Raw genomic sequence first — 24,153 nt, 5'->3', positions numbered from 1 at the left:
AGTTTTAATAAGTATCAGAAAAATTTTTCTTTAGCACCGCCGACAATGACCTTTGGTTGTATCCACTCCGCCTTGAGCAAGAGCAAAAGGAATGATGTAGACCATGGGGACAATGGGATGGGGGAGGCTTTCATTTTGGGGCTCTGAATTTGAGGATTTGGAGCTCTCAGAACAGATTCGAAGGCCTTAGAATCCCTGAAGAAGTCGTGGAGATTATGAGTACCTTTCATTTATTCTGATGTGATTTGGTGGAAAGGATACCAGATTCAGAGTCTAGCAAATGTAAGAAAGTCTCATTCTTAATAATGCCATTAAGCCTTACCTTTACTCAGACCCCAAGGAAAACTGATATTTTATCCAGACTAACACTTCTTCCTATCCCACCGACCTCATGTATTTCTACTTTTTTAGTGGGGTCTTAAGAGTTAGATGTCAGATTCCTAACAGAGGTCACAAACCCTCATCATCATGACCTGCTCTGGTGAAATTCTCTGACAGGTCTTATCAAGTCTTCACTTTATTTATTTTTTTAACTCTAGAGGTAACCTCATTTAGGGTTTAAAATTTGGCCTCTCCTATCAGTATAAATTCTTTCCAGCACTGTTGGGACTTCCCTATTTACTGAAAAAACACTATTTAAATACCAAATGATGAGCAATATGGTGCCCTTGACACAGACTTTTCCAGCCTGAGGATCAAGTTCCTGGCCTTGTAAATCAAGAGGCCTTTATCACTCCAAAGGAATGGAAGAGGCATTGGTAGGGGCCCGCCTGATGTACCATCACGGTTGCAAGGGTGCTTGGGAATCACATTAGCATTTTTGGGGACATGAGTCTGCCTCAGACTTCTTATAAATACAGCTTGACTCAGCCACTCTATGACTGACAGCCTTGGGACTGACACCTTGGGACATGAAGTGGATATTGTTCTTTGGGGCCCTTATTGGGCTCAGCGTCTGTGGCCGAGAAAAGTTTTTTGGGTAAGTTCCTTTTGGATTTATTATTAGTTGGTTGGTTCAGTGCTATGGGAACCAAATGGATTTGAAAATGATTGGCTGGTTATATCTCCAGTGGAGTTGCCATTGGAAAAGAAGACATGAGCTTGTGGCCCAGTTCTGCCCTGTGTCATCCCGGGCAAGTTCCTTCTTTGTCAGGTTCAGTCATGCCTGTGAAATCGGGACCAGGTGGCCTCTGCAGTCCCTCCCTGGCTCCCTAATCTCCTGCCAGTTCTTTTCCTTCCCAGTTCTTATTTCTAAGGTCAGTTCCAGGCCTCTTTTACTTTTTCACTTCTCTATTATGAAGTACCAAGAACTACCAGCAATTGTTTAATTTCTGCCATGCTTAGGGGAAAACCTGGGTCTTCGGCTTTTTGGTTTCACCTCTCTGTTAGCGGGGAAGGCTTTGTAGACCTGGGGCTTTCTCATCAGCATCTGGGACACGGAGATTTGCTAGCTCTCGCCTAGCCACAGTGGTGAGAATTGGGATGAAAGGTTACAGCCGGATTGTGTGTGCGTGCATGTGCATGTGTGTGCGTGCGTGTGTGTGTGTGTGGGTGTGTGTGCATATGCACATGCTCAACACGGTCCGTGCGGAATGCTTTGTGGTCTGCGGAGGAGAGGACATTTGGGCGGTAGGATAGATGAAAGGATGCTGTGGTCCCCTGCTGGAAGACTGAATTCAAATAACTCATTACTGCCTAATGCTTTGCCATTTGCAAAGAGCTTTCATGTGCATTATCTTTTGGGTCTCGCAACAACTCCGCCAGGCGGGGGTGTTATTTTCCTCAATTTAAACATGAAGAAAACTCAGCCTCAGAAAGGTTAAGGAACCTGCCCAAGCCCACTTAACTGGTAAGCAGGGGAGAATCGTCTATCTCACAGAGATATCTCTATCTGTTAGCCTACTCTTTCATATGCTAGCTGACTAAAGGGACTTGGGGTTTGTTTATTGAGGTAATTACTCATATGAGATTGAGTAATTTTTATGGTGATGACTTCTTTTCACACCTGGTGTCTACTGTCGAATAGCTCAGAGGGCTTAGGCATAGCAGGTGGCCAGAGAAGCTTTTTCCGCCTTGTAATGACTATGCTCGCTGCCGCTGCCGTGTGGGCTGAAACATGGAGCTGTCAGGCTCTCGCTGCAGCTATTCACATGGCCGGAAAAATCTTTATTTCTCAGGATACAGACTTTACTTACCATGTGGTGGATGCCCCAGTTGAGACAGCAGGGCCTGGTGCTGGAGTGCCCACCATGGGAGCGGAGCTTACACAGAAAGGGCTGTGTGCACGAGCTAATTGCACACAGTGTCGTCCTCATCCCAAAATCTGTTCTCACCTTGTCGTGGGGACCCAGCAAGGGTGGTGGGATCCTTCCAGGGGCTCAGAGACATGGCCCTCACACCCAGCTCAGTGACCGTTTTCTAGCAAGGGGAAGCTGGCCTCTGAGAGAATTCAAGTGGTGGGAAGCCAGAACACTGGTTGGCTAGGAGCAGGGACAGTACCGGTGGCGATGAAGATGATGGGTTTTCTCCCCTACCCTCACCACCCCCCTCCCCAGCTTTTGTTCCTTCCGCTTAATGCCCCACTGCCCCCAGTGTCTCATTCTGCTGGTATCTTCTGTCCTGCCCTTTGGTCATCTTGAGGATGGGACGGTGGCCAGGATGCCTAGAGGTGCAGGACAGACAGCGAACAGGAATGTAGTTGCCGAACCAGTTGGAGCATCGACAGTAGCTGGCAGGCAGCGACGAGTTCCGTTTTATCAACTCTTGTGGTGGCTGGGGGTATGGGTGAGAAAGGCACAAAGGACAGGTGCTTGGCTTGTGTGCGTGGAACCGACGCAGGCATAGAAGCTCAGCACCAGCGGGGCTGTTGACTGTCAGAATGTGGGATGAGTGGGAGGGTGAGCGAGAGGAAGGCATCCGTCACTCTGCTGGTAGCAACTGGATGGCGGCAGGTGTGGGAGAGGCTGGAATGAACACATCATAAGAGCACCTGTGTGGAGTCACAGGGGTCAACACGGCAACTTGCAAATTCCAACATATCCCCTCTCCCAGACCCATCTTCCATTTTCAGGGAGTTTGAGATCTTTGAATGGATTTCCAGACCACAGAGATAGGTTGTGTTCAGCTATCGGAACTCTCAGGACCGGGAAAGAGCATTTTTCAGATAGAGACAAGGACGATTAGAAAATAGCTGGCCTTCACTGGACACCTCCTTACGTTCTTTCTACTTCTAGGTTTGGATGGACTTAGGCTCACGAGAATGGTGTTAGATCCACCCCATCCTCCCTGCTTTTTTAGCACCATCTGAAGACTCTCCTTCTAGGTTAGGGAGAACCTCATGGGTGCTGACCGTTGGTTCTAGAGCCTGGGCGTGAGATTGCCAGGCAGATAAGGAAAAGGGCTGGGCATCCGGGCAGAGGGAACAGCATGTGCAAAGGCATGGAAGGGCAAAAGACATGGTGAATTTGGGATTTCAATGAGGCTGGAGCTGAGAGGATGGAGGAGGGAGAGGCGGAGGAGAGACAGTTGGGGAAAGGCTCCACTCTGCACCCATCCTTCCACTCGGCCTCTTTGCACTCGGGTTGCATCTTTGTCCTCTGTAGCTTGGCTGATAGGGCCTGATGGAGTGTGCTGTGGATTTTTTTCACACTCAGGGCCAGTTAGATCCACCGTGTTCTACTGCCGTGGACTGCGCCCAGGACTGTGGAAGCTCTCTTGTGAGGTCTGCAATCCGGGAAAAGTAAAATGTGTGCTCTGGATGCTTGTGTAATGTGATCTTCGTGTTCTGGAGAGCCCCTTTTTCTTACGTTCCTCTCTTTTTTTTCTTGCTCCTTCTCCTTCCCCTCCTTCCTTGTTATTGTTCTGGTTAATGCTGTATTTTACGATGCCTCATTTTGCCGATAGAGATGTCAGTGCACAGGTGCTTTCTAGAACACTCATTTTAAAGACTCCTCTTTTTCTGGAGTGTTGGGGGTGGGTTGTGACAGAGCATAAGTTCGGCAGATGGGCCCTGGTACTTAGCCAGGAGTAAGGATTTCCCTTCTGTTTTAAACCTGTTCCTTTTTTTGGGAGGCTGTTTGCCTGTGTCGGGGAAATGGTGGTTTGACTCCCCACCTTTGCAGGGCTGCAGTTCAACCCCTAGCAGGCCTGTTGGGTTCTGACTGAGACCTGCCCGGCCAGTGGCTTCTCCTCCGTGGCCTCAGTAGCTCCCAGGGCTCGTGCTTGGCAGCCCACTTCCAAGGCCTGGGTGGGCTGGGGAGAAAGCTGGCATTTCCTCCAGACCCACCACCTGCAGGGGAAGGCACTCTGCGGTGGACCTGGCGTCTCTGGGGCTGAACTAGACCCCCTGGAGAGTCTCCAGAACCTCCCGGAACAAAGTGAGACCCTGAGAGTCCCATCTGGATCGAGCCGGTTTTCTGATGAGAAGATGCGGTTCGGCCACGTGAGGCTGCACATTTAGCTCCCTGTGACAGAACCATTTTCCCTGTCAACAGGTCCTTCAGCCCACAGCCCTCTCCAGCAGCTCTTCCTGCATTCATTCGGGTAAAGGGATGACGCATGTGACAGCGTCGAGTGCGGATTCATTCGGGCGGTCACCTAGCAACGGCCTAATGGCTCCCCCTGGCTCCCTGAGCCGGCTGAGAGCACAAAGGCAGCTTTTCAGGCTCGGCCTTCTCCCGCCCACACACAGGACTTCGGGGGCCTCGGCCCCTGCCGCTGCTGCGGAAGCTAAATGGTGTAGATGAAGCAAGTTCGGGACAAACAACAAAGGGGGGCTCGGGACTGGCCAGCTCCCTTCTGGGCCTTCTCAGGGCCTCCCTGTGGAGGACTGAATCCCAAGTCAGCCCCAGCACCCAGCCCGTATTGTACTTCACATTTGTATAGAGTTCTGGAGCTGGACGGGATTGGGAGACCACCCAGCAAATAGCTAACCCTCCAAGGATGGAAGGTCTGTTCTCTTTTCCAGGTCTTTCCAGCATGGACCTTCAGCCAGAGTCTCAGTCCTGGCCCTTGACAGTGAAGAAGTGCTTCTTTATGTCTTGAGTTAGCTTTGCGTGTAACTCAGGAACATTCCTTTCTGCAAAATATATATGTTTTTCATTATAAAGTAATATGACCACATTACAGAAAACAGATACAAGGGGAAAAAAAGTCAGTCATCCATAATCCCACGACCCGGACATAAGCACTGTCAGCATTTGCTATATTTCCGTTGTCTGTTTTTCTTCCAATGCATCTGCTTTTTCCATACTTGTAATCATGGCATACATACAATTTTGTGTCCTGCTCTTTCACTTAATATTTCCCTTCAAGTTATACTATAAGCACTTTTTCATATTTGCCACGTAGTCTTATTTTTAATGGCTATACATTATAACCAAAGACTAGACCATTTCCTTTCATTCGGCCCAGTTATGTCTGGGACATAGGCTTGGGGTTTATTTGCCAGCTGAAAGCTCACCATTATCTTTTGCTTTTTTTTTTTTCCCCTCCAGGGACCAAGTTTTTAGGATTAACGTCAGAAATGGAGACGAGATCAGCAAACTAAGTCAGCTAGTGAGTTCAGACAACCTGAAGGTACGTGGCTCTTCTGAGTCCTCTTGAGTTTCTCTGACTTCAGTGACAGAAGACTCTTGCACCACCGGCATTGTTACTCCTGGAGAGTTTTTGTGTATAGTCCTGTATTAGTCAATGGGCCCTCACACGATTGTGAGGGTCGGTGGGGAGAAGTGCTGTAGATCACAGCACTGCTGTCCTGGAAGCTGGGCGTCCTCAACGGTGGGCTCCCTCTTTCTGTCTATCATTGACTTACTACTTCTTGGACTTGGCCAGGTCTTGCCTTCTGGGTAGGCCTGACCAGACACAGCTGTGAAATGGGCAGAGTTTTCCCTTGGTCAGAACCCAGCTCCTCAGGGATCATCCTGGCTTTTGGCAGTTGTTTGAGAAGAATGAGCTCATTGTGCCTTTTACCTGAACTGTCCTTTAACCTGGTTTTATTTTCCATTCTCTTCAGCTCAACGTCTGGAAATCTCCCTCCACCTTCAGTCGTCCTGTGGATGTCTTGGTCCCATCTGTCAGTCTGCAGCCAGTCAAATCCTTCTTGAAGTCCCAGGGCTTAGAGTACTCAGTGACAATTAAAGACCTGCAGGTGGGTAGGCCATGGTCCCTAACTGGTCTTGTGTAGGACAAAGCACCCAGAGTGGACCTGAGACACATGCAAGTCTTCGTCTTATCCTTCTCCATTTTATAAATGAACTCATTGTGGTCCATGGAAGTAAAGTGCAGTGACTTCCTAGTGGGAACATGTTGTTGTAGGAAGGGCATACCCAGGTTAGGGAACTGGACAGACCTGGATCCGAATCCTGATTTTGCTATCAGCTGTGTGGCTCTGGACAAGCTATTCACATCTTGAGCCTCTATTTCTTCATCAGTAAAATGGTAGTAGCAGCGATGCTAACTTCATACAACTGATCGAGAAAATTAAATATATTAAGTGTATGTGAAATGCCAATGGTACTTGGTCTGTCAAAGATGCCCCACAAATACAAGCCCTCTCTCCCTTGTTGTATTTGAAGTCAAGAGGGAAGAAAAGTTTGTGTGCGGGGGTGGGGAGGGTATGTTGGAGACTCGTCATGAAAAGCATCTTTTGAGAACGAGGGAATGTCACCTGTAGTTTTCAGCAGCAGGAACATCACCACCCAAGCCAGACACCAGCCTCACGACCTATATCAGAACAGCAGGACAGTGTCTGGCTCATGTTCTCTCCTTCACCGAGGTGGGTTATGGACTAATTGGTGATTTGGCCCGGGAGTTTCCTGATGGCGTGAGCAGCTGTGAGCTTATTAATCATCCTCACATGTCACAGACATCTGCCAGGAGCCTTCAAAGTATGAGTGGTTATAAGAATTTCTTTGTTTCTGAATGGTTTCCCAAGCTGTGTATTTCAGAGGCACTGGATACCAGATGCGGGCCGATGTCTAGAGAATTCATAGTGCAGAATAACCAAATAGCACATATGCTGCTTTTGGGGAGTAAGTGGGTTTTGAATGGGGTGATGTACTTTGGATGCCAAGAAATAAGCTTTTGTAGATATGTGGAAGAAATCTGACCCCCTTTTACACCTTGACATTTGTGTGCTGAGGGTGCCGCCATCTTGGCCAGCTCATGCCAAAATGTGGCAGAAACAACTTGAACCTCCATCTCCAGTGGGTCACTTTACAGCATTGCCATGTCTATTTTAGGCCCTTTTAGATAACGAAGATGAAGAAATGCAACACAATGAAGGGCAAGAGCGGAGCAGTAATAAATTCAACTATGGGGCCTACCATTCCCTGGAAGCTGTAAGTGTCTCGGAGCAGGTTAAGATCAAGGTCATTGGCATCTTGGGTTTTGTAACCCCTTTTCTTACTTGGAGGAAGCCCTGGTCCATAGCGCAATACCCTTTTACTAAGGGGCTAAAATGTGAACACTTCCATTTTTTTTGTTTTGTTTTGTTTTTTGGTAATTCTTGGGTTGTTTATCTCCCACCAGCACCTAAGAGCATAGTGAAACACAACTGAACATTTTCTCCCACATGCATCCTTCCTTCCTGAGGCAACCCCTGAAAGAAAACCATGAAATAATTACAATCATTTCCATCCTTGTAATTCAACCTTCTTATACTCCACCATAATCCCTGTATTTTACTCACCCGGATTAAAATGTTACTTATTCCAGGCAAGTAGACTAGTGGTTATTTCCAAGGTTAACCAAATATTTCCACTCATTTATCATGATTACTTATAATGCATATTTGTACTCTAATGTGTTTTGGTGCTGTGTTTAGTTAAAAACCACTTTATGTAGATGACTGACTTTCAAGGTAAGCCAACACTTCCAATAAAAAATTTGGAGCAGAACCACTTAATATGATATTAGAACTTGAGGAATCAAGAGGGGCTATAGAATGGGGCTGCATCAGATAGCCTACAGTTTCCTTACGACCCTCAATGTCTTCTACATTAGTCTAGAAACTCTCTACTAGCTTAGAACAACATCTCAAAACAAAATTGTTATTCTCCTTCCCATACCTGCATACACATTGTTCTTTATAATCAAAGATGGGGTTCCTGGCATGCTTTTCGTGAGACATAGACTTTGAGCTGTTTTTCTTCTAGATGAGGGATTATTTTCAAGGTTGACCAACTGTTTTCACTTCTTTCCCATGATTGTCAGTAGCTTTGTTTATTGTATACACTTCCAACTGCACTGCCCCTTGATCCCTTTTGTGACCAATGACATACATCTGCAAAGCAGCTGGATAAAGTTAGGAGTTCAGTCCAGGGCCATGGACAAAAGCAGAGCTCAGGGCTCACACAGGGATCAGACCCATGACGTGAGCCTCGTTAGCGTGGCATACTCCCTAGCTGAGCTAAGTGGTTGCAAATGTCACCCAAGACCCCGGGAATGCCATCCCCTCACCTGCCCGCTATGGGAGCTGCACTTTCTCATGGGCTTGGTTTTGCTCTCCAGCTTTAGGGGTCACTGCCGTCTGATTGCAGCTTCCCCCACATCCCCCGTCCCCCGTGAGGCCTTCTGCTGTGCCTTGGTGTACGGTCTCCCTCTTGGCTTGATCACATGCAGTTCTCTCTAAAAACAGCTTTGAAGAGCTCTCGTCCTGTAACTGCTTAGGCCTGCTTAGGGTCTCTGGTGGGAGTCTCATGTCTGTCTCAGCCAGGGTTTCCAGTTTCCGTTTTCCTGTGTGTTTGTTGCTGTTGCGTTGTTTCTGTTGTTTGCCAGCTGAGTTTCCTCCTCATGCTGGCAGTGTGAATTTGGACCCTTCCCTCCCAATATAGCTTGGTGTTTTAACTTCTCCTGGGGGACTCTCTTGCCTCTCATGGTTCAGGGTGGGCATCTGGCTTTTGCTTCACTCTCTAGGGTCAGTAGGTAGAGTTTCCAAGCCCTTTTCACGGCTGGAGTGGCCGGTTCTCAGCTCTCAAGTTCCAGCTCCTTGGCCCACCCCGGTTCCTGTGCCCTCGATCACTACTCCTGACTTGCTGTAAAGCCTCAGTGCCTACAGTGGATATCTGGTCCCGAGGCTCCATTTTCTGCTCTCCACTCAGCTGGTTAGGTCCCTTTTCATTTCTCGCCCCTGCAATGTCTCCTTTCTTGATTTTTAAGCTTGGCTGGGAATTATTTTCATTGTAGTTTCTCTGGCTTGAGTATGTATTTGGGGAGCGGTTTCTTGCTTCTGCTCGCTCTGCCATACTGACTGCTGCTCTGGCAGACCACTGAAGCCGGAATTTTAGTCAATATCGATCGCATATTTTTCTTCTCTGTAAGGCTCCCTCTTCCACTTTTAAGGTCTAAACATACATTTCTTTATTTCCTTCTTTTGCCCTCAGTAGTTTTGAGCAACTAAGATGGATGAACCCTATTTAAATCAAGTTTTTTTAGAAATTGAAACCAAATGGAAGCATTTGCTGCTGTGATTTACAGCTCTTCACTCATTCTCTTAAGGCCATTAGAGGGATCTCCAAAGTGAGGGGCTCAGACTACAGGGTATAAGCAAGACGCTTCACTGGGTTGGAGGAAGAAACTGTTACAACTTCTATTTACGTTCTACATACGTTTATACTTATTATTAATGCTACCATTTTGTTTCTTTTTTTATAATGCACTTATTGGTACATTATTCTGGTGGTATACATAATGTATTGTATATATGTAATATACATAACATGTTTATTATAAAACAAATACATAAATATATATGTGTGTGTGTATATATATATATATATATATATATATATAGTGTATGCTAATTAAAAAAACTGGTAGAGAAAGTGATCAAAAGGTTTGGAGAGGACCATTTTCAAGACCTTGGCCAAATGGGGCAATTGCTGATTCTCCTGTCTGGTGTGGCATGAAGGACCACACCGCTCGAGGAATCTGTGTGCAAGTCTCTCTAGTTTAGTGGCCTATAATTTTATGGACAGATAAAATGTGTTATTTTCTAGAATGTTGTAGAAAAGGGCTCTTAAGGCAGTTCTTCAAGAATAAGTATTCCATGGCGATAATATTGTCAACCCTGAGATCACAGGGCTGGATCTAATCATTGATCAAATCAATGAAGAAGTCATTGGAGTAAGTAAGATGAAGTTCACAGATACCTACCCAGAGCTGAAAACAAAATTTTCAAATGCCCCTGAGTCCACCTTTCCATGCTTTAGATTTACCGTGAGATGGACAGCATTGCCGGAGATTTTCCCAAGTTGGCGACCAGGGTGAAGATTGGGCATTCGTTTGAACACCGGCCCATGTATGTACTGAAGGTGAGGCCCGAGGCTCTTCAAGAGGCCTGGCTGGACTCAGGCTCCTGGTCCCTTGTATCCAGGACCCAGCCCTCAGACCTCTGAAGGAGGGAGGTTTTTAGGCTCTTCTTGACTTTGGAGGCATGGGGAGACATCTTCTGGGGCTCAATTTTGGTGTGACTGAGAGTTCCCTGTTTTTGCCTAATGTGGAAGGAGTTAGAACGTAGAAGGAGACCATCTCGTCGCAAGTTTTGACTGAAAGACAGGATCAGCTGGGGGGAAGGGTCATGGGTGGGAGAGGATGGAGTGGGTGAGGGGGATGGGGATGGGGGTGGGGTGGGTCTGTTAGCATTCCAGAAAGCGCTCAGATGGGCCACAATCTTTTGCCTTCATTCTTACCTCCAAAAAGCAAGTCAAATTGGGACTGCTCTACAAATTCTATTCTACTTTTAGGGGTACTTATTGGAAAAGCAATCTAGGAAGCTAATTTTAGGGTTGATGTAATTTTAAGCCCAGCCTATGATCCTTGGCTGCACAAAGCCTAACTTCTAGATATTTCTAACAGATTCAGGTCTATATTGGCAAAAGAGGTAGAGAATTTATGGCAGGGACATAAATTACATAAATAACCCAGCCAAATGAATAAAAAAGAATTTGGAGATATGAAGCATGGAACAAGTGAGGGTGCTAAGAATTTGTCAGATCCTTAGTGTCATATAAGCCCCGAAGAACCCAGGCTCCTGGCTTGAATTACCAGCCAGAGGAGATTTGCCACCAAGCCTGTCGCTCTGAAATAATCCACATAAATTTAGACGATTTGCCAACCTGATGGAGACTCTGGCTTCATTAGCACCACGCTTTGACCCAAGGTGGCCGGACCCCACACTAAAAGGCAGGAGCCAGAACTCATTTAATGCCATTTGCAAAGAGCTATAGTGAACCTCTGTCTTCCTCCTTGTAAAATCGAATTCATTTATTGCATCAGCTGGAACAGGCTGGTTCATGCACTCTCGGGCCTCTCTCTGTTGGGGTACCATTTGAGGTCTTTCAAGAGACATAATATTATCTCTAATCACACTGGTGTTATCATTCACAATAGCAGTTGTTTCCCCTTGCCATTTGCTTCCCACCCTGGAGTGGCTCAAGTGGCCCGGAGCCACGGCCGGGCCTCGCCAGCCAACCAATTAAGCTCCCTGGTCACGGATAAACCTGATAAATAGATGGTACCCTCAGGAACAGTTGGTCTCTGAATTATCTTAAATTGATTAAATGAATAGGAGTGAGCTGGGGAGAGGAGAGGTGAGTGGAGACATCGGCAGGAGGGTCATTTTCGGGCCTCTTTGTCCTTCCACAGTTCAGCACCACAGAAGGCAGGCGGCGGCGGCCAGCCATTTGGCTGAACGCAGGCATCCATTCCCGGGAGTGGATCTCACAGGCCACAGCGATCTGGACTGCGAGGAAGGTCATGTCGCGCAGTATTAGCAGACAATTCTGGGAGGCCAGGGTGCCCCTGCAGGGTCCCAGGAGGCTGGGCCTGGGAGGATGAGGTGGGAAGGTACTCAGCACAGAAATGGTTGGAGGGAGGGCTTTTTGGGTTGGAGAAGCAAAAGGTCAGAGTCCTTTGGTCAAGCCACTGTGGCTAAATGACAAAGTCCATTCATGGCAGCGAGCAAGCTAATGAGCTGTAGAAATAGACCCGAAATCCTGAGCCGATAGTCAGCCCCGCAGAAAGGGAGCAGAGCCTTCTCTGCAGCGAAACTCAGACCAACTTTGCCATCAGCCCACCCTAGCCCTCTAGACCCTCAGGGATCTCAGGCTGTCTGCATGTGCCCCCCCACCCCAGAGTCTGCTTTAAGGCAGCACTAGCCAGAGGAGGGGTATTGCGTGTGGAGGATGTACTTTCCCTACCCGTTAGCGTGGGGGCCCAGGTTCCCCAAAACTATGATGATGTGTGGCTCTTCCCTCCCTTATTCCCACCCCCTGGAAGGAAGGAATCAACCAGGCAGCCCCAGACTCTGCAGTTGATGTCATCAGGAGGCCATGTTCCCCCAGGGTTTGAAGTGCTCCAAGAGCTTTGCAGAGAGCTCTGTCTATGAGGGGGACAGAGAGGCTGCAGGAGGCACCTGGGGAAGATACATGGGCTTCGACCGGGTACCCCAGCTGGTCACCCAAGAAGCTGACAAGCTTCTTGTCTCTGCTTAGATCGCATCTGATTACGGGAAGGACCCAGCCATCACCACCATCTTGGAGAAAATGGATATTTTCTTGTTGCCTGTGGCCAATCCTGATGGATATGTGTACACACAAACTCGAGTGAGTAACACCGAGTGAGCTGGGCTTGAAGGTGAGAAGAGTCTGGTGAATTCCTTGCTGTGCCACCCGAACAGTTGTAGGAACGGGGAGAGAACTCCCACCCAAGTGCACATTACAAGCTTCCTCGGGCTCCATTTCTCACTCATCCCCTGAGCTGAGAGTGACCAGGGAATATTTTTTCTTGGAGAGAATCGTCTAATGAACTCCCTCTCATGGATCTTGAACAATTATCAACACTTAACCAATCTTCTTTTCATTTTTTTCCCTCCCACACATTTTTTTTCCTTTTGTTTAAAAGCACATCCCTGACATCAGGTTATTGGACCCCAAATTTCTTTAATATGCATCTCTGGTTGATGGTAATTAAAACAAAACAAGACAAAAACCCAAACAATACACCACTGTCACTTAAAAAAATTAATGGAATTTCTTTAACATCATCTAATTCCCCCAATTATCTTTTAAATGTCTTTTGAGTCAGTTTGTTGAAATCAGTCCCCAATAAGGTTTTGCACCTGTATTTGGTTGTTGCCGCTCTGTAGGCTTTTTAAATCTACGGCGGTTACCCACTCCCACACACATCTCTTTTAAAAATGTCATTCATTTGTTGGAGAAACCAAGTAAATTGTCCTGTAGAATGTCTCACGTTCTGAATTTGGCTGATGGCTTCTTTGTTGTGTGTCATTTGTTCCCGTAAGCCCCGTATTTGCTCTTCACTTGTAGTCAGAGCTTGAAGTTCGATTGGGTTCAGTTGAGTTTTTCAGGCAAGAATAAAATAGTTGCTGTGCACTTTCTGTCAGACCAGTGGTGGTTCGGGCAGACGATGTCTGTCTGTCATCTTTCTGCTAAAGCCAAAAATCAATTTGGAGGGTTCAGGTGACATCAGGCTGGTTCTTGCATTACAAAGTTCTCATCATGGCATTTTGGGGGAGTCCTTCTCTCTGAGCCCGAAGGGCCGAGCCTCCTTTCTCTGGGAGATGAGAGGAGACTGCTCAGTCCGTGAGCACTGGGGCCCCAGTGATCCTCCAGGCAGAGCTAAGAACCTTGCTCCATCATAGACCCCCACCCCAGAGAACACCTTCGCTTTTCCTGTGCCCTGACCCGCCCCTGAATGCTTATTCCCTCCTTGGTGGTCTTTCCAGAACCGACTATGGAGGAAGACACGGTCCGTCAATCCTGGAAGCCGTTGCATTGGTGTTGACCCAAACAGAAATTGGAATGCTAGTTTTGCAGGTAGGCTGGGAGTGGGGGGTGGTGGCTTTCCCTCCCTGCTGCCGGGGGGAGCCTGGTCCACGGGGTGCTGAGCGGGCAGTGAGGGAGCCAGTTTCCAGGCTGGCTCCATTCCTGCTTCACTGAGAGACGTGGGCCAATTCCTTACACTCTGTCTAGGGTTTTTGTTTTTTGTTTTCTGGTTTTTCTGTTTTTGTTTTTAACATTTTTGGGGGGTAGTTTTGAAAGGGAATGACTCAGCAATTCTTGTTCTCCTGAAAGTACACTAATATTTTAAAAATGGTTCTAGTCTTAGACGTTCAGATCCACGCTCTATGCCCTGGGCGTCCCTGCTTCTCCCGGGCGAGCGACTGGGTGGGTAGAAGGGCTCCTGGTGGTAACTGGGAAGAGAGCAGTTAGTCACCCTGCCAGATCAGACTGTGGGATGTGGTGAGGCTTCAATCCCGGCAGTTGACCCTTAGATGTGTCAGTGTGACATGCAGCCCTTTGGTGTCACAGAAAGGGCACGAGGATTAGGAGACCCGGGTTCTGAGTTCCAGCTGTTTAAAAACCATCCGTCCAGTCATGTCCACTGGCTGCCAGGTAAAGTGTTCCTGTGTGTTCCCTTACTTATTCGTCTGACCGAATGAGTGAGTTTTATTATCTGAAGTGAGACAGTCGGACTCGGAGACAGTCTTAGGGGCAGGTGGCCAAGAGTTAGGGTCGGAGCTCACCTTGCAGCTCCAGAAGTCCATAGTGCTCTCTCGCGCTCTTCCACAGCTGGGCTGATGTCCTGTCTTCAACCTACTTCTCGTACCTGCACACTCGCCTGCCTCACACCCTGTGGCAGGGAGAATCATGCGTCTGTGGGAAAGGAGCTGAGAGAAATGGGGGAACTGAGGGCGTGGAAGTTAAGTCAGCTCTTCCCACAAGCGGGGTGGTTTTACGCACAGGCCACGTACCTCAGGGAGCTGTGTTGTGAACCAGTACAGAAGGCAGTATCTAAATACCGGCCAACTGGGAGGCTTTAGCCACAACGATAGATTATTTTTGGCAGCCCTTGGCCATTAAGATCTGAACCAAGAGAATGAGTTGACACCAGAATAAATGGAGTCATTTTCATTATTAATTGGTATTCATAGTAATTATCCGGAATACTTATTAATTACAACTCATTGTCGGGTATGATATTAATTATTTATGGCAGCTGTTAGTGATGCAATACAAGGTCGACTCTATCCATTTAAAGGAATCCTTCCAGTTTTCCCTCCTCAGCTGTGGCAGATTCGGTGCCCTCCCTCTTCTGCGCCACCCCCCACCCCACCCGCCATGTACACATATTGCGGACTAGGCTCCTGGGGTAGGGGGCCTCCTTCCATCGACCTGTCCATGGCCAGCCCCTCCTGCTCTTCCTCTGGGTTCAATGTCCTGCATTTCTGTTTTCTTGCCAATGGGTTCATGTTTCTGTTTGGGCCACTCCCCACAGGACAGGGGGCCAGTGACAACCCTTGCTCTGAGATATACCATGGACCCCATGCCAACTCGGAAGTGGAGGTGAAGTCGGTGGTAGATTTCATCCAAGAACACGGGAATTTCAAATGCTTCATCGACTTGCACAGCTACTCACAGCTGCTGATGTATCCATATGGGTACACCGTCAAGAAGGCCCCAGATGCTGATGAGCTGGTGAGTGACGGGCCGCTTTCCCTAAGGCCCACCTAGCCCTGGGCCTGCTTGACCCCGGGGTGCTGCCACAGTGGTCCTTCCACAACTTATAGAGACAGTCCAAGAGCCTGGACTTATTTTATTAAGGGCCTGGTCTTCTCTCCTTCTGCCCTTTGGACTGTGCCATCAGACCCCCTGGGGACAAGAAGACAGTTCTCCTTATTTCTGTGTTTGCTGTGACTTTCAAGAACCATGCCTGACCCCTGCCTTTCCTTCTCAGTTGTTTTTCTGACCAAAATGTGTGACAGACCCATTGCTTGCCAAAAACTGTGGGTGGCATTGTGAGTGAGGGAGAGGTGCTCCTCATTCCAGTCAAGGTAGAGTTGAAGTAGGGTGCCAGCTACAGCCTAGGGGTGCTCCGCGTCACATGTAATGACTCGCTGTAGAATGTGAAGAGACACTTAGGGTGGACTGACTGAAGTAGGGCTGGCATCTGTAGGGTGAAGGCAGGCTTCTCCCTCTGTACTGGTAGATTCCAGAGCGCCCCCCTGCCCAGGGCCACAGCTAGTCTCTAAACCTCCCAGTAGATGCAGGGCTCATGCTAAGTGTGGGCCACATTCTGGTCTCAAACAGGTGTTGGCATATGCATATAGGACGGCCCTGTCTCCACCTCCACTCTGGGAATACCCAGCTCTTAGAAAGTTTTCTCTGGAATGTATTTGGCCTTCCCGCATTTTCATGAACATGACACTCCCATCCCTCAAGGGAGGTGAAGATGGTGGTGTATTCACTAGGTTGGGTTGGTGAGCAGCCCTCCATGTCTCTGTGTATCAGGCTTTGGCTCTGGTTGGATGGAAAAGGAGGAGACCAGAAGGGAAACTTGAGGGAAGGGCCAAGAACCTTCCACACCATTGCAATGCAGAGCAGCTGAGGGATGTCAGGTTGTGGGATCCATTCTTTCTCACTCTGCTGGTTCCCCTCCTAGGACGAAGTGGCAAGGTGTGCGGCCAAAGCTCTGGCTTCCCTGTCGGGCACGACATACCAAGTGGGTCCTACCTGCACCACTGTCTGTAAGTACTTGCTCTATTAGTTATTTAGAAAATGCTTGGAGAGGAAACTTGAAGTGGAAGGAGAACCTCAAATTAGGCTTACTATGTTGCAGTCTGATGGTTTTAGCTGTTAGCGATAGACCAAATTTGTGTCAGGCCTGTGGAATGATAGCTGCTGTAGGCGGTTGTCTCCATCAGTACCGTCACTACGGTCATGCTATGTGTCACCTGCCCATGGTGAGTTTAATCCTGCTAGTATGCTGGAGTCTGTGTCCCTTCTATTCCATGAAAGATCCTGACATCATTTATCAAAAGTTCCTCAAGCCCAGCGTTTCATTTTCAAAGGAAACCCACCTTTGGAGATGCAGATCGAGGTGGCTGTAGTGGGCATAGAGGAGACTCCGTCCTCTTCCCATCCGAGACGAACACGAGTTGGAGCAGAGCACGCTGGGAGCAGGGGTCCTCTTGGCAATGGTTAGCATCAAGCCAAAAGAAACACCCTAAACAAACCCTACCAAGGCTCCAAACCTGAAGAGGGTCTTCAGGCTTATTACCTACAGCTTCAACCTCATTTTGAGGAAATAGCTTTGTTTTGGTTTCTCACTGAAGTGTTTCATGTGAGCATTTCACTCTGTTCCTACTGAGATCCTTCCAGTTCCCTCATTCCATGAGTCTGAGCTTTAAACTTAAAGATCAAATTGAAGAATACTATTGTTCTCCAGGAGTCTAGCTATCAAGGGGAAATAAAAGCATGAGCACGAGGAGCATGGTTCTGACACCTTTGAAGCCAGTGCCCATCTTTTCCCCTCTAGTGTCTCTCCTCTGTAAGTAATTTTCTAACAGTGTGTCCCCCCTCAGACCCCCTGCAGACTTGCCGTATTTCTGTCCTATTCCACACCGTAACTCTCCATCCAAGAGCTCCACCTCAGCTAGCTGTTCCCTTCAGCCTTCCTGTTCTGGGAAGTTTCTCCATCCCCCTCCTGGGTCCTCCTCTGTATCTGACCTCAGCACTCTTATGTGTGTTTCATATGCTGCCTTGCTGCATAAAGCAATTAGCCTGATGTAGGTGTTCATGTGGCTAATTGCGGGAACCATCCATTAATTATTCATGGTTGATTATTATTAGTGTTGTTAAATGGGAACTCCTAGGAGAAGAAACACCTCAGGAGAGTTTCTCCATCCTCTGCTCCATTAGTGAGAACTGAGTTTAGGACTGCAGAGGGGTGAAGAGACTTGGTGGGAGTCCTTTGGTGAGGCCCTCTCGAAAGAGCTTTGTGGGTCACCACAGTCCTGGCTTTTGGGTCAAACACCAATTTAAAGGATGGCCTTGTCAACCCACATCAAACACATTCTTCCCAGCCTAAGCTCTGCCAAAACCAAGAGATACTCATCGGATTCCTCCAGAACCAGAGGTGGAAGGCACTCCCTGAGTGTTGTCCAGGAGACATAATATTTCCTAAGTCTTTCAAGAGCCCATCTTCTGTATTGTTTAAAGGCTTTGCCTACCCTCCTTGCTTCCCAAAAATGTAATCAATTTTGTATAATAACACTCTGATCCCATGGGTTATTACATGTGCTACACGCATGGTCGACGTCTGTCCCTTCAAGTGCCAGACCTTTTCTTAGATTAACCATTTTAGCTGAAAATAATCTCAAATTTCACACTTTCTTGCCTTTTTAAACAGAGCATGTACAAGGGATTTAAGCTCCTTTCTTCATGACGTAGTGGCCTTCTGAACATTAGTAATAATGTCCCGGAGGCTTTCCGTGCCACATTGCACTTTCAGTCCCTGTGCTGGGCAGCCCCAAGCCCATTTTGCTGCTTTAATTTGTGCATTTGCTTTTTTAGAGTTTTCCCGTTCCTTCCCCTGGTCAGACTGTACTGCTTTCAGACTACCTGCCTCTAGCAACCTTCTCCCCTTCTCTTTACTACTAAGGGCTGGGACACAAGTTCTTTAGGCTCATTTGACTCGTGGATAGATCCTGAGTAAGAAGGATATTCATGACAACATTGTTTATACTCACAGAGGCCTACTGAGTACCTCAATGTCCGTCAGTACAGTACTGAATAAAAACACATTTGGTGCAGGCACACAATGAAACAGTGTGCCCCCTGCTTAAATGAATGAGGTGCGTCTGTAGATGCGAATAGGGAATAATCTTTAAATGTCAATTGGGAAATACAGTGTGATTTTTATTTATTTTAATTTTAAAATTTATCTTATCATTTTTAAAAGATTTTATTTATTTATTTAACAGCAAGATAGCGAGAGAGAGAGCACAAGTAGGTTGAGGTATATGAGACCACGCAAGAATTTCAGAGACTATAGGAGAGCCTGTTTCATAACCTCATGGGGCATGGCATCACAGCATCTCTAGAAAAGTCACAAGTGGAGGGGTGCCTGGGGGGGCTCAGTCGTTAAGCGTCTGTCTTCAGCTCAGGTTTGCTCCCAGAGTCCTGGGATCGAGCCCTGCCTTGGGCTCCCTGCTCCACAGGGAGTCTGCTTCTCCCTCTTCCCCTTGCTTATGTTTTGTCTCTCTCGGTATCTCTGTCAAATAAATAAATAAAATCTTTTTTAAAAAAATCACAAGTGATACCATGAGAAATAACCCTCAAGAATAATGGAAAACAAAAGGACCCATCTTTTCATTTAACAGACATGTACCATAAATACTAAATGGACTGGGAGGAGGTTGAGGAAAGCATGGGCTTTCCAGCAGACGGCCTTGGGTTTCAATTCCAGTCCTGCCATTTTTCATCTATATTTCCTTAGATAAATTACTCATTCTGAGCCTGGATTTCCTCCTCTGAAAAACAAGGACGGTAATACCCACCTCACTGGGTTTTTAAAGATTAATGAGGTCATAGATGTGAACTTTTCAATATAAATGACCAGCTTATGGGAGATGTTCAATAAATGATAGCTGCTATTGACATCATTATTTTATTATTCAGTGACATCCACACACTTTGCACTTTTAGCCAGTTTCTGCTCTAGTTGAGTTTGGCTGGGAAGAAACAGGAAAACAGGCCTCTTTCTTTTCCCCAGCCTTTTGGCAAAGGGAAGTCTCAAGGGTTGTGCTTCGTTCTCTCTGTGTTTATCAGTTATCTCTTGCTATGTAAAAAGTTATCCTAAAACCTAGCAGCTTAAAATAATAAATATTTATTTTCTTCCACTCTTTCCCTGGTGTAGGAATTCAAGAATGGCTTAGCTGGGTGGCTCTGGCTCAGGGCCTCTCCCAAGGTTGCAGTCAAGGGCTAGAGTCCTTTAAATCCTTGACCCGGCTGGAAGGGTCTGCTTCTTGGATGGCTCACTCAGCTGCTGAGTACTGGCAGGAGGCCTCCATTCTTCACCACTCAGACCTGGTGATGGGACACTCTCTGACCATCCACACACCCTGATGCCTGGCTTTCCCCAGAGCAAATGATCTAAGAGAGAGCAAGGCAGAAGCCACAGTCTTTATGATCAGCCTTGAAGGTCACACGCCATCATTCCTGCAATTTCCTGTTAGTTACCCAGGTCAGGGCATCCCCACTCAGTGGACCACCCAGGGAGGTGAAAACCAGGAGACAAGGATCATTGGGGCTGGCTTGGAGGCTCCTGTCTCACTCTGTGAAGATTGGTTTTGAGTGACTGGAAAGAGTCTAAACAGTGAGTTAGTGAAAAGGTGGGCTCGAAGATTTAAAATCTCTTGGTTTGAGATGAATGAAGATGACCATCATACAGGACAGACTGAGACATACAGATCAGGCCGGTGTTCATGTGTTGGTGGCCTGATGACCTTCAGCAAGAATTCTAGGTCCCTAAGGAACCATGGGCAGGCAGAATTCCTGAGGCCTGCCCATCTAACCCTGAAAGGAACTGGGGTTCAAAGGTGTTTTCTTTCCTGACTTACAGATCCAGCTAGTGGGAGCAGCGTTGACTGGGCATATGATCATGGCATCAAGTATGCATTCACGTTTGAGTTGAGAGATACTGGGCACTATGGCTTCCTCCTGCCAGCCAACCAGATCATCCCCACTGCAGAGGAGACCTGGTTGGGGCTGAAGACCATCATGGAGCATGTGCGGAACAATCTCTACTAGATGAGGCACTCTGCTCTGTCTCTGGTTATTTCTCCTCATGTACGCGCGCTCACCGAAGCCACGATTAAAGGGAGCTTGTTCTTTCACGTGTGACTCAGAGCCCTCTGGCTTTGTGGGGAGCACAGGTGAGCCCCTCCTCAGCCCTCATCCTGGACGTTCATGCGTTCTGGTGGTGCACCTCAGAGGGGCGCTCTTGCCACCCTGCTGTGTTTCGGTCCTGCTGGTCCACTGAGCCCTTTGTGTGGCCTTCCTCTCACATAACTGGTTGGGCAGACCACACTTAACATCATTCCGTACTGGGTGGCACGTCTCTACCTCATTTTGAGAACAAAAAACATCTAAGATAGTTCCCTAGCCTTGTCCCATCTGGCCAGGCTGGTGACCTTGCGCTGCTGGGGTCCTGAGGGAGATGCTGTGGGCTACAGTGCCTGTCTTTGAGATCAGTCTCAAAGGTGACATAGAACTTCCTCTAATTTATCTCACTCCTTCTTGAACATATTTGCCTTTGAAAAATAAATCCTGTAAGGTTATCAGTAGAGGCCATCTTCTTTTTTGTTTTTTTTTTGTTTGTTTGGGGTCTGAATACAAAGTAGTGGATCACTTTTCCTCACTGGGCCCCAAATGCCCAGACACAACAGTTCCGATCACATTCTTCCGTTAGTTACACAGTGTAACTGGGATCCCAGAAGGGGATCTGTGCCACTATAGGTACTGTTCACCCAGGAACCCTTAATGAAGTGGTGATCTAATAGCAGGATTGCTAAATTATCCCCATCTGTCCTCATGGGCTCACCTCTACTTTGCCTTTTGAACTCACTTCAAAGATCTTGCCCTCACCCTACGGGTCCTAAATTACTCCTCTGGCCTGGATAATCTCACTGCACATTCCTGTGGCACATTCCTGCCTCTGCTCTGGTGTACCTTGTGTTTCCTCCTCCTGGCTTTCCTTTTGGTCTTTAAAGACGACTTCTACTTTGCATCCCGGACCATGAGCGTCAAGGTGGAGCAAGGATTCCTCAGTCAGCCTTCTCTTGTTCCATTCCTTCTCAGCGCATACCATCTGCCCTTCTTCCTTTTTTTCCTTTTCTCAGACATGTCTGTAAATCTTATCCTCCTGCCTAGGATTCGTGCAGCATCTGGTATGTGCTCATAAGCCAATAAATATTCAATATGAGTCTCATGATCCTCTCTGGTTCTTCGCCTTCACCTGAATGGAACCAAGCCATGGTTTTGAATATGCAGCTCTTTCTAATGTCAAAAGTCAATTTTTAATCCCTTTCTGTATCGCATGACTTGTAGGAAGGCCTTCTCTCCCTCGGGCCGAGGGGCCTCCGGGGCTGTGTTACCTTAGTGATTGCACTCTGGTCCTGGGTCTAGTTCTTAGTTTTTTAGTTCAGGCGCTTGATATTCTTGGTGTCCATGTTGATTAGACTCGGGGATGCTGACTCACGCCCACAGAGCTCAGATGAGGCATGTGATAAAATCAGAATACAGATTTATTAATTTACATCATGGCATGTAACTGGTTAGTGGATTGGATCCTCACGTTGGTCCGCACAGTACATTCTCTCCCTGTAGGCAAGATACATGGGAAGCCAAATTATAATCAAAAGGTTGTTTAGTGAGCGGGGCGTCAGAGCAAGGAAAGTTAATTACAGTCTATGATTAGAATTTTTAATGGTATCCAGCTCTAATGGCATGATATATCCAATTCTAGAACCAGAACACACCTGCCAGCCAGCCAGCTGATCACTTGTGCCGGCTAGTCAGGGTTGCCTTGGACCAGACAATACCCCAGGAGGCATGACAGTGTTTGCCTCTGGGACTTGCCTCTAACCTGGCTCTATATGTAGACCTCCTCACCCCCAAGACTGAGATGGTCCTTTACATTCCTTGAGGGAAAGAGCTCCTAAACAATACATAAAAAGCCATGAAGAGGATACCTGTGACTATAATAAAATTAAGAGCTTCTATTCAGTAATATACACATAAAGAAAGTGAGAAGTTATAAACTAGACGATGTTCACTACATTCATATACACACAACAAAGGGCATATGAAGAAATCCCACAGATCAGTAAGAAAAGCACAAAGAACCAAGAGAAAATGGACAAAAGTTGTGAGAAAACATTTCACAGAAGAGGAAACGTGTGTCTGATAAACATATGAGGAGAGCGTTACTGATCGAGGACCTACGAGTCAAGACTGCAATGAGATGCCATTTTATACTCTTTCAATTTACAGAAATCAAAACGGAGAGGAGGTGGGTGATAGGATCTCTTGTCTATTACTGGTGGGCATGTGAATCTGTAAAGCCACTTTGGAAAATAATTTGGCATTACCTTCTAATGTTCACACCTATGGTCCAGCTGTTCCACTCCAGGCATAAACCCAAGAAATTCTTGCACATAAACAACAGGAGACATAGAGGAGAATGTTTACAGCAACGCTGTTCATAATAGCAAAAACCGAAAAATAATCCAAAAGTCCACCAGTGGGAGAATGGGTAAATAAAGTATGGTATTTTCACATACTGAAATATTATACAAGAGTCAGAACAAAATTTAGTATGATCTCCTTTCTAGAAAGTTCCAAATAACTGAACAAAATGCAAGTAATAATTCCCTTTCAGGAAGCCATACAAAATTTGAAAAAATTGTAGGGAAAGGGAAGAAAGATAGTATATATGCTCAGACCCCTTTTCCTGTTCAGTGTACCGATTCCCAGCTGCTGGGAGCGTTAGCTGGCAGCAGCTCAAGGCTCCCTCCCTCTCTGGAGAATTGCAGTTAGCCAAATAGGGGCTGACTCACACAGGAAGCTATGCACTTGTTTTCCCTATATCACCTCCCCAAATGTCAGCCAATGCCTGACTAACTTGGGGGCACAAACAGCTAATCTTTTGCCTCAATGTAGGGTCACACTGTGGTGCAATGTGGGCTCCAGAGCTCTGAATACCTTTTCCAGCTGATTCCACATCCTTCCTTAGCTTCCCCACCCCCCCATCCTGTCCTGCTTCTCAAACTCCCCCTTTCCTGAGAACTCCCTCAAAAAAAAAAAAAAAAAATCACCTAAACAAAATCCTTTCTCAGGCTCTACTTCTAGGAAAACGGACTTAAGACAACAGGAAATGAAGAGCCTGGCATTCTGAGTGATGATTCCCTTGGATGGGGAGAGGCGGGGAATGAGATAGGGACCTGGGCCCTATGGTTAGATTCAGGTTCTGTTTTTTCCAGGAATTTATGACTTAATTTTGGGGGGGCGGGGACTAAATCAGTAGCTAAATAAATCATAAAAGAGGGCCATGCATGGGTCAACAATGAGCACAGCACTAGCCAAGGATTATGATTAATTTAGTTGTCTGTACCTGAAATCCAGTTTTAAAGATGTTTATAAAGGTACGGATTTGAACACAGAAATGTTTTCCTATTCAGTATGCATTTACTGAACGTCTAGTTGTGCCAGCAACAGTTTTAGATGCTGGCAAGGTATTGGCAAACAAGAAGGCAAAATTCCTTCTTGCATGGAATTTCATTGTCGT

At 47.0% G+C, this 24,153-nt stretch overlaps 1 protein-coding gene across 2 annotated transcripts; it reads left to right on the top strand.

Moving 5' to 3' along the window:
• Positions 1-867: 867 nt before the first annotated feature.
• LOC111152029 (carboxypeptidase A4) lies at positions 868-21,151 on the top strand. 2 transcript variants are annotated; one of them, XM_022510302.1, is made up of 11 exons: positions 868-979; positions 5,496-5,577; positions 6,014-6,148; positions 7,242-7,340; positions 10,212-10,313; positions 11,647-11,754; positions 12,495-12,605; positions 13,748-13,838; positions 15,301-15,500; positions 16,465-16,549; positions 20,428-21,151. In XM_022510302.1, exons 1-11 carry the CDS (start codon positions 912-914, stop codon positions 20,613-20,615), a joined length of 1,269 nt encoding a protein of 422 aa, XP_022366010.1. In that variant the 5' UTR covers positions 868-911; the 3' UTR covers positions 20,616-21,151. The 2 variants fall into 2 exon arrangements, with proteins under 2 accessions (XP_022366010.1, XP_022366011.1); XM_022510303.1 differs by lacking the exon at positions 7,242-7,340 and having other exon boundaries at positions 912-979; positions 20,428-20,615.
• The last annotated feature ends 3,002 nt before the right edge of the window (positions 21,152-24,153 follow it).

This window comes from Enhydra lutris, unplaced genomic scaffold (genome assembly GCF_002288905.1).
Source record: "Enhydra lutris kenyoni isolate GAN:26980312 unplaced genomic scaffold, ASM228890v2 scaffoldscaffold27, whole genome shotgun sequence".
NCBI lineage: Eukaryota > Metazoa > Chordata > Mammalia > Carnivora > Mustelidae > Enhydra > Enhydra lutris.
The sequence above is the reverse complement of the archived record's forward strand: the minus strand, read 5'-3'. Positions and strand labels throughout refer to the sequence as shown.